Source organism: Phyllobates terribilis, unplaced genomic scaffold, assembly GCF_046119375.1.
Source record: "Phyllobates terribilis strain yellow unplaced genomic scaffold, ASM4611937v1 Scaffold_11__3_contigs__length_659146591, whole genome shotgun sequence".
Taxonomy (NCBI): Eukaryota; Metazoa; Chordata; class Amphibia; order Anura; family Dendrobatidae; genus Phyllobates; species Phyllobates terribilis.
In genome coordinates, this window is record NW_027362771.1 from 159,934,810 (window position 1) to 159,955,454 (window position 20,645).

Consider the following 20,645-nt stretch of genomic DNA (forward strand, 5'->3'; position numbering starts at 1 on the left):
TTTCATGGTTCAAGAAGAAGAACCATGCATTCCGCAGCAAGATCATTTTCATGCATGATAATGCACCGTCTCATGCTGCACATAACACATCTGCATCTCTGGCTGCTGTGGGCATAAAAGGGGACAAACTTATGGTGTGACCCCCATGCTCCCCTGACCTCAACCCCATTGAGAACCTCTGGAGCATCATCAAAAGGAGTGTCTATGATGGCGGGAGGCAGTTCACATCTAAGCAACAGCTCTGGGAGGGTATTCTGTCCTCATGCAAAACAATTGAAGCAGAAATCATCCAAAACCTGACAAATTCAATGGACGAGAGAGTTCAGAAGCTCCTTTCGAACAAGCTGTCCTATGTGCAAAAGTAACATCACCTAGAATAAAGTTTTGAGTTGAAAACTGTTTGATTTCAGTTTGTAATAACCTGCTAATGCTTATAATTTCAAAAATGACCATTTTTTTGTTCTTTATTCAAATGAAAAGGTTGAAAACTCTGCTGTGCATAATAATTTGGAACATGCATTTTGAGTGCAGTTTGAGTGTTTTATTTTTTAAAAAATATACTGTTATCATAGGCAGTTTGTACAAAAACCTTTCAATTGTACTCTAATAGTTATTTGACTGGAAAATTACAATGACTGCAATTCATATAGGTAATTTGGAAAAATCTGAGAAAATATTATTTGCATAATAATTTGGAACACAGTGTACTACATTTCTAATTGGAGATATTTGCTAATATTATTATTATTATTACACCTACTACATATTGGGATAGTATCTTGGAGATGGGAATTTTCCTTTAACTTTATTCCTAACACTAACCCTAATCCTCATTAGAATTACATATGTTATGTAAAAACTTAAAAATTATTATAACTTTAGTGTTTTTTTGGTTTATTACAAGGGGTCACTTAAATCCGGGATAGCTTTCCCAGTAGGTCTCTGTCTCCTTCTCACAAAATGTCAAGTGCACCTCTGGGACAGTAAAGGGCAGCTTTTGCCATCTCAGCCACTGCAGTCAAGCGCGCAGCAGTCAAGATGAGTTTGTCATTGGCTGGTGTTCTCTTCTTAGGCAGAGAATGAGAGGACAACAGTTCATTTGATCATACTGTCAGCGTTGTCATCTCGGTTGCCAACGAAGAGTGCAGCAGCTGATGACAAACTCTTCTTGACTACTGCGCTCTGCCTGTGGCACAGCTAAAGGACTGTCACTTACTTTACTCTGGCATCACTCTAGAAAGCAGCAGCAACATTTAGGGAATGGGCGGAGGTCTCCCTCCTCCTCCTACTGTGTATGGCTGACCACTTGTGCCTGATCTCTACAGAACCCAGTTATGTGAGACCAGGGCCGGCTCCAGGTTTTCGTGGGCCCTGGGCGAAAGAGTCTCAGTGGGCCCCTTTAACACATACCACGATTCATGATGCACAGATACGGCAGAGAAATATACAGTTATATGAAAAAGTTTGGGCACCCCTATTAATCTTAAGCTTAATGTTTTATAAAAATTGGTGTTTTTGCAACAGCTATTTCAGTTTGATATATGTAATAACTGTTGGACACAGTAATGTTTCTGCCTTGAAATGAGGTTTATTGTACTAACAGAAAATGTGCAATCTGCATTCAAACAAAATTTGACAGGTGCATAAGTATGGGCACCTCAACAGAAAAGTGACATTAATATTTAGTAGATCCTCCTTTTGCAAATATAACAGCCTCTAGTCCCTTCCTGTAGCTTTTAATGATTTCCTGGATCCTGGATGAAGGCATTTTTGACCATTCCTCTTTACAAAACAATTCCAGTTCAGTTAAGTTTGATGGTCGCCGAGCATGGACAGCCCTCTTCAAATGATCCCACAGATGTTCAATGATATTCAGGTCTGGAGACTGGGATGGCCATTCCAGAACATTGTAATTGTTCCTCTGCATGAATGCCTGAGTAGATTTGGACCGGTGTTTTGGATCATTGTCTTGCTGAAAGATCCATCCCCTGCGTAACTTCAACTTTATCACTGATTCTTGAACATTATTGTCAAGAATCTGCTGATACTGAGTGGAATCCATGCGTCCCTCAACTTTAACAAGATTCCCGGTGCCGGCATTGGTCACACAGCCCCAAAGCATGATGGAACCTCCACCAAATTTTACTTTGGGTAGCAAGTGTTTTTCTTGGAATGCTGTGTTTTTTTGCCGCCATGCATAACGCCTTTTTGTATGACCAAACAACTCAATCTTGGTTTCATCAGTCCACAGGACCTTCTTCCAAAAAGAAATTGGCTTCTCCAAATGTGCTTTTGCATACCTCAGCCGACTCTGTTTGTGGCGTGCTTGCAGAAACGGCTTCTTTCGCATCACTCTCCCATACAGCTTCTCCTTGAGCAAAGCGCGTTGTATAGTTGACCGATGCACAGTGACACCATCTGCAGCAAGTTGATGCTGCAGCTCTCTGGAGGTGGTCTGAGGATTGTCCTTGACTGATCTCACCATTCTTCTTCTCTGCCTTTCTGATGTTTTTCTTGGCCTGACACTTCTGGCCTTAACAAGAACTGTCCCTGTGTTCTTCCATTTCCTTACTATGTTCCTCACAGTGGAAACTGACAGGTTAAATCTCTGAGACAGCTTTTTGTATCCTTCCCCTGAACAACTATGTTGAATAATCTTTGTTTCCAGATCATTTGACAGTTGTTTTGAGGAGCCCATGATGCCACTCTTCATAGGAGATTCAAACAGAAGAACAACTTGCAAGTGGCCACTTTAAGTAGCTTTTCTCATGATTGCATACACCTGGCTATGAAGTTCAAAGCTCAATGAGGTTACAAAATCAAAAAAAGTGCTTTAGTAAGTCAGTAAAAAGTAGGTAGGAGTATTTAAAACAAGAAAATGATAAGGGTGCCCATACTTATGCACCTGACAAATTTTGTTTGAATGCAGATTGCACATTTTCTGTTAGTACAATAAACCTCATTTCAAGGCAGAAACATTACTGTGTCCAACAGTTATTACATATATCAAACTGAAATAGCTGTTGCAAAAACACCAATTTTTATAAAACATTAAGCTTAAGATTAATAGGGGTGCCCAAACTTTTTCATATAACTGTAGGTATAGGACAATGCCAAAGATTTCACTTCTTACATTACATGAGCGATATCTATTGTAAATTCTACAATAGCTCAAAAACCAGGGAATCCTTGCAGCGCACAGTGTAGACCGGACAGTATAATCCTCCATACAGTATTATCGGCCCCATATAATGCTCCATACAGAATAATGAGCGCCATATAGTACTCCATACAGGATACTGGCCCCCATATAATGCTCCATGCAGAATACTGGTCCCCATATAATGCTCCATACAGGATACTGGCCCCCATATAACGCACCATACAGGATACTGGCACCTATATAATGCTCCATACAGGATACTGGCACCTATATAACACTCCATAAAGGATACTGGCCCCCTTGTAATGCTCCATACAGAATACTGGCCCCCACATAATTCCCCATGCAGGATGTCACCCCCCCTTATAATGCCCCATGAAGGATGTCACCTCTCTCCCCCATATAATGCCCCATGTAGGATGTCACCTCTCCCCCCCCATATAATGCCCCATGCAGGATGTCACTTTCCCCCCATATAATGCCCCATGCAGGATGTCACTTCCCCCCCATATAATGCCCCATGCAGGATGTCACCTCTCCCCCCCCATATAATTCACCATGCAAGATGTCACCTCTCCGCCCCATATAATGCCCCATGCAGGATGTCACTTCCCCCCATATAATGCCCCATGCAGGATGTCACCTCTCCCCCCCATATAATGCCCCATGCAGGATGTCACCTCCCCCTCCCCATATAATGCCCCATGCAGGATGTCACCTCTCCGCCCCCCCATATAATGCCCCATGCATGATGTCACATTTCCCCCCCATATAATGCCCCATGCAGGATGTCACTTCCCCCCATATAATGCCCCATGCAGGATGTCACTTCCCCCCCATATAATGCCCCATGCAGGATGTCACCTCTCCCCCCATATAATGCTCCATGCAGGATGTCATCTCTCCCCCCCATATAATGCCCCATGCAGGATGTCACCTCTCACCCCCATATAATGCCCCATGCAGGATGTCACCCACCCCATATAATGCCCCATGCAGGATGTCACTTCCCGCCCATATAATGCCCCATGCATGTCACATCTCCCCCCCATATAATGCCCCATGAAGGATGTCACATCCCCCCATATAATGCCCCATGAAGGATGTCACTTCCCCCCCATATAATGCCCCATGCAGGATGTCATTTCCCCCCATATAATGCCCCATGCAGCATGTCACTCCCCCCCATATAAAGCCCCATGCAGGATGTCACCCCCCCATATAATGTCCCATGCAGGATGTCACTTATCCCCCCCCATATAATGCCCCATGCAAGATGTCACCTCCCCCCATATAATGCCCCATGCAGGATGTCACTTGTACCCCCCCATATAATGCCCCATGCAAGATGTCACCCCCCCCGATATAATGCCCCATGCAGGATGTCACTTGTTCCCCCCACCATATAATGCCCCATGCAGGATGTCACTTGTTCCCCCCACCATATAATGCCCCATGCCTCCATACAAATAAAAAAATTCAAATACACACCTCACTTCTCACCTGCTGCCGCTGCTCCGGACCCCTCACCCCCACCGGCGTCTTCCCGCTCTGCGCTGCCTGTGATGGCTCAGGAGAGAGCGTGGTGTAAAGACGTCACCGCGCCCTCTGACCGTCACAGTGCAGCAGCCGCGGAAAAGACCGGAGCTGCTGCAGAGGCACGGGGAGAGCTAAGTATTGTGTCGGGGCCCTGAGCAAGCAGGGGGGAGCGGGCACTGACACCGGCACCACACCGCTCACGGGTCCCATAGTGCGCCGGGGTGCCCGACGGCGAGTGGGCCCCCCTCCTGCTCAGGGCCCCGGCACTTGCCCGGGTGATGATGCCGGCCCTGTGTGAGACCCCTGGAGGTCCGGGGCCATTGCTAGAGATGAGGGTTATTACATAATGCATAGATCTTGGCCATAATGCTATATAGGGAGCCCTGTACTGTCCATATACAGGTCATCCCACCATGTTTGCGTGGGTTTCCTCCGGCTTCCTCCCACACACCAAGGACATACTGATAGTGAATCTAGCGTGTGAGTCCCAATAGGGACAGTGATGATGTCTGTAAAGCGCTGTGGAATATGTTGGTACTATATAAAAATAAAGATTATTATATATAATGCACCCTCCAGCCATGGTCTCCAGGATCAGGCCTCTTCTATCAGGGCTGCTAACACACAATAGCTCTGTCAGTAAACCAGTATAAACTAATAACCAGTAACTTCTACAGCCCTGTGGATGACACGAGTGGGGAAATCTCCACACACTTCACTGATGGCAGCAGGTGACAATGGATGGCTGCCAAACTAAACAAAGCAGCCCTAGCACCATAGTGACGGTCACCAGAGAGCATTGTCAGCCCTCTGCCCATGTGCTGGCGGTTTGGGTGCAGTGTGTGAGCCTGGGGATTAGGGGGCGCCATGCTGGAGAGGCTACAGGACCGCACCACTCACAGCCTCTGCCTCTGTCAGCAGCTACTTCTCGCTTCTCGGGCCCGTCCTCGTCTCCTATCGTGTGACAGCCATCTGCATGAATAGCCACCGCCTCCTGCCACTTTAATTCTTAAAAACAAACGCCCTCCCGCACGGCTTTTTCTTGTTGATAGTCTGTACATATTGTGTCATGTCGCTGCTTAGCAACACTACAGCCGCTCGCCAACGGTTGGTCACCAGAAGTCGCGTCTCCTCCTCCAGCTCCAGGGCGTATGACCGCCGCCCGCCTCCCTGTCAGACAGGCCAGTACGGCCTCTACAGCAGCCCCAGCGGCCGCCGCTCTGCCTGTCCGAGTGTCGGTGAGGCGTGTGGGCGGTCAGTGTGTGGGAGTGACTGCACTGCGGGGGGCGGAGCCTGTGTTCCCGGCTGCTCTCCTCCCACACTGACTCCCCTGGGTGATCGCCTGGGAGCGGAGGGCTGCCCGTGCTGTGTGTGAGTCGGTGACGAGGTCGGGGATGCCGGGGCGCTGCCGCGCTGGTCGGAGACGAAGCCGGGGAGCGGAGGTCGTGGAGACGGTGGGGGATCACGAGTCCGGGGTTCAGGTCCCTGCTCCCGGCTGTGCTCGCCCTGCTCAGCCGCCATGTTAACGAGGAAACCGTGTGCGGCTGCTGCGGTGCATCCGAGCGGTAAGAGCTGATCGGGGGACAATGGAGTGTGAGCTCCGAGGATATGGTGTCGGTGAGCGGACGGCGCCTGCTGCTGCACGCTCCCATCTGTGGCCATTTCCTGTGCTGCCACCCTCTCCAGACATGTTCCTCCAGGCCTGCCGGGGGCCTGAAGGGGTCACCACCTGCCTTCCCCGCTTTCTCTTGTCCGTGCACCTGGAGACGGTGCTGGGCACGGCGGTGACCGGGCGACCTGTCACTAAGGAAAGCGTCCATCCAATGGGAAGTCCGGAACAATGGCCGAATGGCTGGTCCTAGTGTGTTCTGTCCCATGTGCCCAGTCTGGAGTCCGCACAATATGTCTGTGATGTGTGGCTGGCATTGGGGTCGGCACCTGGCATGGTCTGTCTGCGCCGATATTCTCTGTAGGGCACGGCCGTCTGCGGCGATATTCTCTGTAGGGTATGGCGGTGACTTATGAACGCTCTGTGTAGGGCACGGCCGTCTGCGGCGATATTCTCTGTAGGGTATGGCGGTGACTTATGAACGCTCTGTGTAGGGCACGGCCGTCTGCGGCGATATTCTCTGTAGGGTATGGCGGTGACTTATGAACGCTCTGTGTAGGGCACGGCCGTCTGCGGCGATATTCTCTGTAGGGTATGGCGGTGACTTATGAACGCTCTGTGTAGGGCACGGCCGTCTGCGGCGATATTCTCTAGGGTATGGCGGTGACTTATGAACGCTCTGTGTAGGGCACGGCCGTCTGCGGCGATATTCTCTGTAGGGTATGGCGGTGACTTATGAACGCTCTGTGTAGGGCACGGCCGTCTGCGGCGATATTCTCTGTAGGGTATGGCAGTGACTTATGAACGCTCTGTGTAGGGCACGTTTTTCTGCGGTGATATTCCCTGTAGGGTATGGCGGTGACTTATGAACGCTCTGTGTAGGGCACGGCCGTCTGCGGCGATATTCTCTGTAGGGTATGGCAGTGACTTATGAACGCTCTGTGTAGGGCACGTTTTTCTGCGGTGATATTCTCTGTAGGGTATGACGGTGACTTATGAACGCTCTGTATGGGGCACGGCCGTCTGCGCCGATATTCTCTGTAGGGTATGGCGGTGACTTATGAACGCTCTGTGTAGGGCACGGCCATCTGCGGCGATATTCTCTGTAGGGTATGGCGGTGACTTATGAACGCTCTGTGTAGGGCACATTTTTCTGCGGTGATATTCTCTGTAGGGTATGGCGGTGACTTATGAACGCTCTGTCTGGGGCACGGTCGTCTGCGCCGTTATTCCGCATGGGGCACGGCTGTCTGCGCCGATATTGCATAGGGCATGGCAGTGAGTTATGACCACGCTCTGTAGGGTACGGTCGTATGTGTAGGGTACAGTAGGCCCATGTCTTATCTCTTATGTTGTGCACCTTTTCCTATCCATTCTATATGCTGCACTATACTGAAAGTGTATTTTTGTGCTGTGTATCACGGCCATACATCTCTGCTGGACGCTGGCGGTTTTCCGTTATATTGGATATAGCAGGCCTCTCACATGGTGCACTGCACTCGGCATCGGACGTTTGGCGAGATGTACATATTTGCTATAACTGTTTTGAATCATGTTTTTCCTCTTGTATTTTAGGCAGAGGAAGTGAAGGTACTAGTCAATTGCAGCCATCTCCGGCCTTGCCCCGTTCTGCAGCCGGTACAGGGCCGTCGTCACCGATATCATTGCCGCCCTTAAGAACCAGCAACGCAGCACACACGGTAAGCGTCTTGGATGGCCAGGTCATATATTAGCCTTTCACTCCTGCCTGTTTTCTATCACGTTCCTAATTTGTCTGTTAACCGTCTTCTTGGCTTCTAAATTGAGCCAAGACATTGATATTTATAGAAATAAATGTGCAAGGTACAGTGAGGGTGAGAGCCAAGCAGCAGATGCGTCTCTGTTTCATGTCTGCTGGGGAGGCTGCAAGGCTCCTGTACACCAGGGCTTCTCCTGTACATTACCGGAGGGAGGAATGAATGGCATTTTTCAGTCTTAGTATTTTTATTCTAGAGCTTGTATATATTGTGTTTTGTGTTATTTTAGTGTTTGTATATATTGCGTTTGCGTTCTTTCGGATTTTTCCTATAGATTAATCAGTTTTAGTCGTTTTGTCATACTCTGGATCAGACTTCTATGAACTTTCTCTAAGAGATACAAATGGCAGCTAATGGCTTTTTATAGTCAAGCATTGTATTATTCATTAGAGGATGCAGAGTTTTTAGTTAATTATCTATGCTGGGTCACATTGGGTCATATCATGTGGCGCCCGTTTTACACAAACTTCTCCTTTCTACTTTTTAGTGTATAGCAGCTGTTGGATGCCCGGGTATTGGGCGGACAGGTGGCGGACAGCTGCTCGGTATTGAAACATTTTAGGAATAAAATGTCACTTCGACGTTCTGCTGCTGTTCGGCGGTCGTGTTCATGGTTTCACCAGGCCGTCCAGCGACCCTTTCTCTATATAGTTCCCAGCTACAATGAAGGGATTTGGTAGTAAATATCTATTTACTTCCTTGTTTTCTTCTGGTGCTATTCTGTTGCATACCTTCAATATCCTCAAGCATGTCTTCTCTTGTTACACTTAAGATGGCCATATGCTTAGGTAAATGATAAAGCGCTATCCTGCCTCGCTTTCTCATTACACATGGGTTTATTTCAATAGGTAGAGAAGGATAAGTAGCTGCCAGGCCCCTCAAATGCCATTTATCTCCCAGAGAAACAAGGATTGGGAGAGCAACCAGTCTGATCCGTGTCCGGGGGGCACTTATTAAGCATGCATAGTAAACAAGACTTTGTCAGCTGATCCATCTGTTTTGTGAGGTGCATATATTATATTGCAATGGTAGATCCAGCTAGTATTATAAATAATACCAAACTTTTCTTCTTGGTGTACGGCATTTTCATATCTGTTAATAGCTGTTACCTTGGAGACACCTTTATATTACAGAATTGTATAAATTATGATGCCTAATACGTTATGGTTATCCCAATTAGTTTCTTTAGCAATGCTGTTTATAAATTCCAAGTTTTATCCTGATGACAAAAAGATGTCACATAGTCACCATGATGGAATGAGTGAAGAATCATTCACATTGCTTGGTTACTGTGGACTCCAAAGCTAGCAGCTAAAGTCTTCAATGGGCTTGTCAGACTAGTCTCTTTGATTATGGCTGAAATGATCTTAATGCTCACTTCACAATTATCTTGACTTGTAAATAGGCTGCTGAATACCCATTGAACAAGCATTTTTCTAGTTTATTGGGTGTAATGCTCTTTTGCAACGCTCAAAAAAATCATCGTTCTTGGTAGTGCATCAACCAGTGTAAACAGGACTTGCACTGCCGAGAACCATGGCGGCTTATGTGCAGTGAGCTATCTACAGGGTGGGAAATTTATATGGATACACCTAAATTAAATGGGAATGGCTGGTGATATCAACTTCCTGTTTGTGGCACATTAGTATATTGGAGGGGTGGTGACCATGGTGGCCATTTTGAAGTCGGCCATTTTGGATCCAACTTTAGTTTTTTTAATGGGAAGAGGGTCATGTGACACATCAGACTTATTGAGAATTTCATAAGAAAAACAATGGTGTGCTTGGTTTTAACGTAACTTTATTCTTTCATGAGTTTTTTACAAGTTTATGACCACTTTTAAAATGTGTTCAAAGTGCTGCCCATTGTGTTGGATTGTCAATGCAACCCTCTTCTCCCACTCTTGACACACTGATAGCAGCACCGCAGAAGAAATGCTAGCACAGGCTCCCAGTATCCGTTGTTTCAGATGCTGCACATCTCGTATCTTCACAGCATAGACAATTGCCTTCAGATGACCCCAAATATAAAAGTCTAAGGGGGTCAGATCGAGAGACCTTGGTGGCCATTCAACTGGCCCACGACGACCAATCCACTTTCCAGGAAACTGTTCATGTAGGAATGCTCGGACCTGACACCCATAATGTGGTGGTGCACCATCTTGTTGGAAAACCTCAGGGAACGTGCCATCTTCAGTGCATAAAGAGGGCAACACATCATCATGTAGCAATTTCAGATATCCAGTGGCATTGAGGTTTCTATTGATGAAGAATGGCCCCACTATCTTTGTACCCCATATACCACATCATACCATCAAGATACGAGATGTGCGGCATCTGAAACAACGGATACTGGGAGTCTGTGCTAGCATTTCTTCTGCGGTGTTCCTATCAGTGTGTCAAGAGTGGGAGAAGAGGGTTGCATTGACAATCCAACACAATGGGCAGCACTTTGAACACATTTTAAAAGTGGTCATAAACTTGTAAAAAAACTCATGAAAGAATAAAGTTACGTTAAAACCAAGCACACCATTGTTTTTCTTATGAAATTTTCAATAAGTTTGATGTGTCACATGACCCTCTTCCCATTGAAAAAAATAAAGTTGGATTCAAAATGGCCAACTTCAAAATGGCCACCGTGGTCACCACCCATCTGGAAAAGTTTTCCCCCTCCCATATACTAATGTGCCACAAACAGGAAGTTGATATCACCAACCATTCCCATTTAATTTAGGTGTATCCATATAAATGGCCCACCCTGTACTATAGATCGCTCAGTGCGCATCGTTTACTTTGGTCTGCCTGTGTAAAAAGGTATTTAAACAGCCGCCAATCGCTAACAGTTTCAGTCGTTAGTCGTATCGTGCCGCAAATCGGTTCATGTAAACAGATCCTTATACTCTAACTTCTTACTGTTTCAGGAAATCAACACATCCATTAACCAAAATAGTTAGATGGACCCTATATTTTGTATTGAAGCAACTAATGAGCTTATGCAAAGGTGATTGTGAAGGGAGGCGCTTCATATGTGACATTATCTATTGTGATTCATTTTGTTATCAGCTGTGTATAGAGGTGTTACCAGTCATAATAGTTTCTGCTGATATGAAGCATTGCTTAAAGTTTCTAAAAATCGTGATATGAAAAAAACTCAAAAAGAAACACTGGCAAAAATGTTTAAAAGATACAGTACATGTAACACAAAAAAACGTGATTTAAGGGGAATCTGTCATCAGGATTACCTCCAAACTCTGCCCCCCCCCCCAAAAGGGAAAAAAACTAAATCACGCACCACATATTTATTCAGCTCTTTCAAAGACAACTCCAGCAAAGCCTTTACATGGCCAGTCAGTTCTTGCGTCACTGAGAAATCAGTGATTGAATTGACATGCAGGTGAGGCTGAAGGACTATGATAGATCTGAAGCTCTCATCATTCCAGCTCTATTCCCTGCACAGCGCCACCTCCTTCTGTTTGACTGATAACTTTTTTTTGCCTGCAGTCACACAGCACAGAGGCTATCCTTCAAGTCTGAGGAGGCTCTGGGCAGGGATTAGAGCTGGAGTGACAGAGGCTTCAGATCTACAAATTGCTCTTAAACCCGATTTGCATATCAGTACAATTGGTGATTTCTCGGTACCATAGGAATGGACTTGCCATGTAATGGTATTGTTGGACATACAGTACAGACCAAAAGTTTGGACACACCTGCTCATTTAAGGATTTTTCTGTATTTTCATGACTATGAAAATTGTACATTCACACTGAAGGCTTCAAAACTATGAATTAACACATGTGGAATTATAAACTTAACAATAAAGTGTGAAACAAATGAAAATATGTCTTATATTCTAGGTTCTTCAAAGTAGCCACCTTTTGCTTTGATGACTGCTTTGCACACTCTTGGCATTCTCTTGATGAGCTTCAAGAGGTAGTCACCGGAAATGGTCTTCCAACAATCTTGAAGGAGTTCCCAGAGATGCTTAGCACTTGTTGGCCCTTTTGCCTTCACTCTGCGGTCCAGCTCACCCCAAACCATCTCGATTGGGTTCAGGTCTGGTGACTGTGGAGGCCAGGTCATCTGGCGTAGCACCCCATCACTCTCCTTCTTGGTAAAATAGCCCTTACACAGCCTGGAGGTGTGTTTGGGGTCATTGTCCTGTTGAAAAATAAATGATGGTCCAACTAAACGCAAACCGGATGGAATAGCATGCCGCTGCAAGATGCTGTGGTAGCCATGCTGGTTCAGTATGCCTTCAATTTTGAATAAATCCCCAACAGTGTCACCAGCAGAGCCCCCCCCACCATCACACCTCCTCCATGCTTCACGGTGGGAGCCAGGCATGTAGAGTCCATCCGTTCACCTTTTCTGCGTCGCACAAAGACACTGTGGTTGGAACCAAAGATCTCAAATTTGGACTCATCAGACCAAAGCACAGATTTACACTGGTCTAATGTCCATTCCTTGTGTTCTTTAGCCCAAACAAGTCTCTTCTGCTTGTTGCCTGTCCTTAGCAGTGGTTTCCTAGCAGCTATTTTACCATGAAGGCCTGCTGCACAAAGTCTCCTCTTAACAGTTGTTTTAGAGATGTGTCTGCTGCTAGAACTCTGTGTGGCATTGACCTGGTCTCTAATCTGAGCTGCTATTAACCTGCGATTTCTGAGGCTGGTGACTCGGATAAACTTATCCTCAGAAGCAGAGGTGACTCTTGGTCTTCCTTTCCTGGGGCGGTCCTCATGTGAGACAGTTTCTTTGTAGCACTTGATGGTTTTTGCAACTGCACTTGGGGACACTTTCAAAGTTTTCCCAATTTTTCGGACTGACTGACCTTCATTTCTTTAAGTAATGATGGCCACTCGTTTTTCTTTACTTAGCTGCTTTTTACTTGCCATAATACAAATTCTAACAGTCTATTCAGTAGAACTATCAGCTGTGTATCCACCAGACTTCTGCACAACACAACTGATGGTCCCAGCCCCATTTATAAGGCAAGAAATCCCACTTATTAAACCTGACAGGGCACATCTGTGAAGTGGAAACCATTTCCAGTGACTACCTCTTGAAGCTCATGAAGAGAATGCCAAGAGTGTGCAAAGCAGTCATCAAAGCAAAAGGTGGCTACTTTGAAGAACCTAGATTATAAGACATATTTTCAGTTGTTTCACACTTTTTTGTTAAGTATATAATTCCACATGTGTTAATTCATAGTTTTGATGCCTTCAGTGTGAATGTACAATTTTCATAGTCATGAAAATACAGAAAAATCTTTAAATGAGAAGGTGTGTCCAAACTTTTGGTCTGTACTGTATCTTTGGAAGAGCTACAGTGCCTTGAAAAAGTATTGATACCTCGTGAAATTTTTCATGTTACACCCACAAACTTTAATGATTTTATGTGATATGCCAACACAAAGTAGCTAGTATTTGTGAAGTGTAAAGCAAAATAATACATGGTTTTATAAATATTTTAAAAATATAAATCTGAAAAATGTGATATGCATTTGTATTCCATGCCCCCCGAACACTTTGTAGGACCACCTTTTACTGCAATTACTGTTGTAAGTCTTTTGGGGTATGTCTCTACCACAGGGATGTCAATCTTAAACACACAGAGGGCAAAAATGAAAAACGTGGACAAAGTTGGGGGCCAACCAGTATACAGTATAATGGACCTCACATAGTCCTCCATACAGAATAATGGGCCCCACATAGGGGTGGTGGTTCTGGTGTTGGGGGCCAAATATAATCACCCTGTGGGCCAGATTTGGTCCACGGGCTGGAGTTTGACATGTATGCTCTACCAGCTATGCACATATAGGGGATGACATTTTTGAACATCCTTCTTTTCAAGCTAGCTCTAGCTCAGTGAGATTGGATGGAGAGCGTCTGTGAACAGCAATTAAGTCTTGCCACAGATTCTCATTGGGATTTCAGTCTGGACGGTGACTGGGCCATTCACACACATGAATATGTTTTGCTCTAAACCATTCCATTGTAGGTCTGATAGTATGGTTAGGGTCATTGTCTTGCTAGAAGGAGAATCTACGCATCAAGTCTCAAATCTTTGGCAGTCTCTAATAGGTTTTCCTTCGGGATTGCCCTGTATTTCGCTCTATCCATCTTCCCATCAACTCTGACCAACTTCCCTTAACCTGCTGAAGAGAAGCCTCCCCACAGCATGATGCTGACATCAGCCATGTTTTACTGTGGGGATATTGTTTTCAAGGTAATGTGCAGTGTTGTCTGCCACACATAACATTTTGCATTTAGCCCGAAAAGTTCTACTTTGGTCTCATCTGACCAGAGCACCGTCTTACACCCACTCCCTTTGTCCCCTACATTACTTTTTCCATACTGCAAACAGGACTTCTAATGACTTGCTTTCAGATATGACTTTCTTCTTGCCACTCTTCCATAAAAGCTAGATTTGTAGAGTACACGACTAATGGTTGTTCTGTGGACAGATTCTCCCAACTGAGCTGTAGATGTCTGCAGTTCCTCCAGAGTGACCGTGGGCCTCTTGGCTGCTTCTCTAATTAGTGCTCTCTTTCCTTTGGGATGTCAGTTTAGGTGGACGGCCATGTCTTGGTACGTTTGCAGTTGTGCTATACTTCTTCCATTTTTTAATGGTAGATTGAACAGTACTCCGTGAGATGTTCGGAGCTTGGGCTATTTTTTTTTATAACCTGACCCTGCTTTACTTTTCTCCACAACTTTATCCCTGACCTGTCTGGTGTGTTCTTTGGTTTTCATGATTCTGTTTGATCGCTAATATTCTCAAACAAACCTCTGAGGCCTCCATAGAACAACTGTAGTTAAACTGATATTAAATTACACACAAGTGGACTTCATTTACTAATTATGTGACTTCTGGAGGCAATTGGTCCCTCAGGATTTTTAGTGTCATCAGACTACAGGGGGCTGAATACAAATGCACGTCACAATTTTCAGATTTATATTTTTAAATATTTATAAAACCATGTATCATTTCTTTTACACTTCACAAATATTTGCTACTTTGTGTTGGTATATCACATAAAATACATTTAATTTTGTGAGTGAAAGGCTGAGTTCACACGATGCGTTTTTCATGCGTTTCCGCGGCGTTTTTGCAGTTGCGTAAACGCCGCGGAAACGCATTAAAAACGCATGGTAGAAGGGCAGCAATGTTACCCAATTGAAATCCGCATGTGCTGTGCCCATGATGCGGATTTTTCAAAAATCCGCAGCATGTCATTTAATTTTGCGGAAACGCTGCTCTTTTGCCGCCATTGACTTGCATTAGACCGCATGGAATCCGCATCACTGTATATGTTGATGCGCTTTTCATGCGGTCTAATGTGCGGATGGTACCCGGGTGTGGATGAGAGGACTCTCATCCAGACCCAGGTACCATTAAAAAAAAAAAAGAATAAAATAAAAAATATATATATTCTCACCTTCTGACGGCCCACGCAGCGCTCCTGCTTGGTTCCCGGCACTTCGGGGTTGAATGAAGAAGGACCTTCGCTGACGTCAGAGTCATGTGACGGGTCACGTGACGCTGACGTCGGAAGGTCCTAAAGTCTTTACTGCCGGCAGCCGGGACCGAGCGAAGCAGGACACCGGGGGCATAAGAGGGTAAAGTATATATTTATTTTTTATTTTTTGACATTCACACACTATATAAATCCATGCATGGTTGCATGGATTTATATAGTGTAAAGTTGACAAGCACTTTCCAAGTGATGCTAAAATCACTTGGGAAGCGCTTGTCAACCCGCATGCGGAAATGAAAGTGAAGAACGCTTCATTTCCGCATGTCCCTGGCAGGAAACTGCATGTACAATCCGCATGCGTTTTTTCCTGCCAGAGAGATGCAGAAATGCTCAGGAAAAAATCCTGAGCATTTCTGCATCGTGTGCATATACCCAAAAAGTTCACAGGGTATGATTACTTTTTCAAGGCACTATACATGCTCATATAAATAGTTCGGGTGTGAAATCTTCTGACAGATTCCCTTTAAACAATAGGTCATTTTCTGATGATAACTTCCCTTTTTGGAATTGTCCTATTCGGACAGCCCCTTTTTAATGCCTTGGAAATTTGAAGGAAAAACAATGGTGACTAGGTGTCGGGATCTATCACTGTGTATGAACAGATATGTAAAGTAAACAGCATTATCATTTTGCCTGGTTGAGGTATGCAAGCAATGTGCCAGAGCAAGGTTCACAGCAATGCTGATATATTTTCTGAGATGGTTAATATAATTGTTTCCTTTAAACAAAAAACTTAACACATAAAATTGTGTATTTCAGATTGGAGGCAATAAGCACACGATGAATGAACATCTGCACATTAGCAGCCATGGACAGATCCAGGTTCAGCAGCTGTTTGAAGACAATAGCAACAAAAGGACTGTTCTGACAACACAACCCAACGGGCTCACAGCTGTTAGTAAAACTGGATTACCTGTTGTTTCCGATAGACAACTCGAAAGCACACACCGTAGACAAGGAAGTTCTAGCTCTTTGAAATCCTCAGATGGGACAACCAAAGTAAAGTCCTCTTCATTAACCCCAGAACAAGCAATGAAGCAATACATGCAAAAACTGACTGCTTTCGAACACCATGAAATTTTCAACTATCCTGAAATTCATTTTTTGGGTCCAAATGCAAAGAAGCGTCAAGGTGTGATTGGTGGTTCAAATAATGGTGGTTACGATGATGAACAGGGTTCGTATGTGCAAGTGCCACATGATCATGTCGCTTACCGTTACGAAGTTCTTAAGGTAATTGGCAAAGGAAGCTTTGGGCAAGTTGTGAAGGCTTATGATCACAAACTCCATCAGCACGTGGCCTTAAAAATGGTTAGGAATGAGAAACGTTTCCATCGTCAAGCTGCAGAAGAAATCCGGATCTTGGAGCACCTAAAGAAGCAGGATAAAGACAACAACATGAATGTCATCCACATGTTGGAGAACTTTACATTCCGCAATCATATCTGCATGACGTTCGAGCTGCTGAGCATGAACCTCTACGAGCTCATAAAGAAAAACAAATTTCAAGGCTTCAGCCTGCCTTTAGTCCGCAAGTTTGCGCACTCAATTTTACAGTGCTTGGATGCTTTGCACAAAAACAGAATAATCCACTGTGACCTTAAACCGGAAAATATTTTATTGAAACAACAGGGTAGAAGTGGCATCAAAGTGATTGATTTTGGTTCCAGCTGTTATGAGCATCAGCGTGTGTACACATACATACAGTCCCGCTTTTATCGAGCTCCAGAGGTTATACTTGGTGGTCGCTATGGCATGCCTATTGACATGTGGAGCTTGGGCTGCATTCTAGCAGAATTGTTGACTGGTTATCCACTTTTACCTGGTGAAGATGAAGGAGATCAGTTGGCATGTATGATTGAATTACTTGGGATGCCATCTCAAAAATTGCTTGATTCTTCAAAACGAGGCAAGAATTTTGTTAGCTCCAAAGGTTACCCTCGTTATTGCACTGTTACAACTCTGCCAGATGGGTCTGTGGTTCTCAATGGCAGCCGTTCTCGAAGAGGAAAACTACGAGGCCCTCCTGGGAGTAGGGACTGGGTAACTGCATTGAAAGGCTGTGATGATCCCTTGTTTCTTGATTTTTTAGCACAGTGTTTAGAATGGGATCCTGCTTTGCGCATGACGCCCAGCCAGGCATTACGACACCATTGGCTACGTAGACGCTTGCCAAAGCCTCCAACTGGAGAAAAGGCCTCTTCCAAAAGAATAACTGAAAGCTCTGGTGCTATAACATCCATTTCTAAGTTACCTCCCACATCAGGCTCAGCTGCAAAACTAAGAACTAATTTGGCCCAAATGACTGATGCCAATGGAAATATTCAGCAGAGGACTGTGTTGCCAAAGCTTGTTAGCTGATCTAATGAACAACTCTTTGAACACCTTGTTGAGCCTTATGCTTACAGCTCACATTCAGAATATTTTTAATCGCTCTGTTTGTACCAACTTTCTGTTCAGCCATTGTCTTTTTTTTTTTTTTTTTAGTAACAATGCAATTTTGTATTTAAACTTTGGGGACGATGCTTTAAGGTTTTATCATTTTTTAAAGTATATAGTTTATAATTGGCTTTGCCTAGAAAGTGTCAAAATCAGTGGCTGGCCACTGACTTGGTGACTGTTAAACCTAACTTATTGTTTTCAGATGGTTTAACTAGCATTGATGCATTTTTAAAGCCGTGACTGTCGTACTACAACAATCTAGCCCTGTATTATTTCAGCTACTTCGTACAGACACACACTATGGTATACATATGCGGTGCCCAGTTGGAGTGAAAAGATGCCTTGTTGGGTATGCATTTTGCATATTTTTTTGAGGTCTTTTAATGAATTGATGGACAAGGTTTTTAAGCAAGTAAACACGTATGAGGGAAAGTGAACCTTTTTAAAGACTTCGATACATGTATTTATTATTTTTAGGTACTTAGAGATTGTCAGGTACACACCAACTTTTTATTTTATATGCCCAAGCAACCCCACTTTTTATTCAGCAATCTGCTATGTTATGCATAGTTCAGAGTGTCATGGAGTGGGGTATGACACCGGGACCACTAAGGAGAGAATCCCTGCAGAAGAAGCAAAAAAGAAAGAGAATGCTAGTGTAGTAGTTAAACATTTGGAAAGTAGAAAAATGTAAGTGCATTTACAAGTTCCAAAGTGTAATTTGATTAAGAAGGAAAGGGGGTCTTCCAGGCTCCTTGTCTTCCCTTGAGATTAAAAAGTGTAAGGTGCTGCAAGATCTTAACTCATCTGTCCTGCAATAAAAATTGAACTGGTGTTTCACAAATACTAATTCATTCCTAAGGAGAGAATCCCTTTTATGTACCACCCCCATTTAGGACCTGTACTAATCGTGTCAAGGTATACAAAATATGAGTAGGAATTACTTTAGGTTTTGGATGGCTATGGATTTCAGTACCTCACAGTTCTTAAGGTGCCCAAACGCCTTAAGTTCTTAGCCAACAGCTTTCTCCTCCATGGACATGAATGCTTAGCTGGGTCGAGTGTTCATGTGTTCTCTATAGGGAGAGCAGAGTAAGCTGCTGCAAATTTGCATTGGTAGAGAACAAAATGGTCTGGTATTTTAATTCAAAGTGCCCAATCCTTATCTCACCCGACATTATCTGGGAGGCAGAGTCCGAGATCCCAGTACATACTAGACAGTTGGCTTATAGGGAATCTGTCACCACCCCCCCCTCCCCTTGGGACCTATCAGACAGGTGATAGAAATGTGAATCTGTACTTGCCTGTATGGCCCATATTAGCTGTCTGATTGCTGTGTAAAATCTTTTTAATAAATTAGTTTTGGCAAGCTTCGCGTCAGGGGGACGCCAAGAAATGCCCGCCTACTTGCTTCATTTCCATACTCACCCCCACCTCCCCTGCACGTGACAGGGCCCTGTGACGTGCAGTTCCCGGCTGGATCCCACGCCTGCACAGTTTCCCCTGTACGGACGGCGCTCTTCTTCCTTCCGTCTGTATAGCCTTGTGCTGCTGGAAACTTGTGCGCAGGCGCTGGTGAGTCACTCTGCCTTCCCAGCGCCTGCGCACAAGTTCCCTGCTCCACAACACTACACTGACAGCATGAAGAAGTGCGCCGTTCATACAGGGGAAACTGAGCAGACGCGGGATCCGGCAGGGAACTGCACATCACAGGACCCTGTGACGTGCAGGGGAGGTGGGGTGATTATATAAATGAAGCTAGTAGGAGGGCATTTCTTGGCGTCCCCCGGACGCGAAGCTTGGCAGAAATAATTTAATAAAAAGGTATTACACAGCAATCAAACTGCTAATATGAGCCATACAGATAGAAATGTAAACTTGTCACCTGTATGGCCATATTAGCTGTCTGATAGGTCCCAGGAGGGTGACAGATTCCCTTTAAATTGTTAGCTTTGGGCGACTATAATCTAGTATGTGCGGGGCTTTAGTTGAGGCATTAAAAAAACTTACCCCATGGCTTCCCTTTTCAGCATTGGTGCTCCAGGTAGTCTGACCTGTCAGAATTTGCTGGTCGGGAGACCCTCTATGTGAAATGGATTGTACAGTTCAAAGTTGGATATTGTCTTTCCCTGCTTTCATGACACTGTCAGAATACCATTAAATTCTAGTAGCAGTTAGCTTACATTTAATGACATTTATAATTAAAATCTTTACAAAAAAAAATCTATAAATCCCTCTAATATTTCGACCATAGCCCAATATATCCAGATGGTAGAATACTGAAAAGACTGATCCTTTGAAGGAATGACTGTTAACCCTTTTTCTTTACTCTGTAAACCTGCAGCTGTATTTTTCTAGTTGCACTTAAAGCATGGTCCCCCAATACCACTAAATCTGCTGGTGGTCCATTTTCTTAAAAACGTTTAGTAAAGGCAAAGTTCAGTCGGCGCTGATTCAAGGCAACATGTATTTTGTAACACTTTGTTTTACAGTGTTTGTAATCTTTTCACAGGTAAACTGTGTTGATCCCTAATTTCAGAGTTAATATTCTTAGTTAATA

The 20,645-nt window shown here is 44.6% G+C and overlaps 1 protein-coding gene across 1 annotated transcript; it reads left to right on the plus strand.

The window, feature by feature from the left end:
- Positions 1 to 5,809: 5,809 nt before the first annotated feature.
- DYRK2 (dual specificity tyrosine phosphorylation regulated kinase 2) lies at positions 5,810 to 19,719 on the plus strand. Its single transcript, XM_073651746.1, has 3 exons — positions 5,810 to 6,267; positions 7,887 to 8,011; positions 16,403 to 19,719. The coding sequence occupies exons 1-3, from the start codon at positions 6,222 to 6,224 to the stop codon at positions 18,002 to 18,004; spliced, it is 1,773 nt and encodes a 590-aa protein (XP_073507847.1). The 5' UTR covers positions 5,810 to 6,221; the 3' UTR covers positions 18,005 to 19,719.
- The last annotated feature ends 926 nt before the right edge of the window (positions 19,720 to 20,645 follow it).

What these genes read in the sequence shown, in the direction of transcription:
- DYRK2 (XM_073651746.1), top strand. Translation starts at nt 6,222, where the DNA reads ATGTTAACGAGGAAACCGTGTGCGGCTGCTGCGGTGCATCCGAGCG. An exon ending in TGCTGCGGTGCATCCGAGCG is followed by an intron (nt 6,268 to 7,886) that starts GTAAGAGCTGAT and finishes CTTGTATTTTAG; the next exon opens with GCAGAGGAAGTGAAGGTACT. An exon ending in CCAGCAACGCAGCACACACG is followed by an intron (nt 8,012 to 16,402) that starts GTAAGCGTCTTG and finishes TGTGTATTTCAG; the next exon opens with ATTGGAGGCAATAAGCACAC.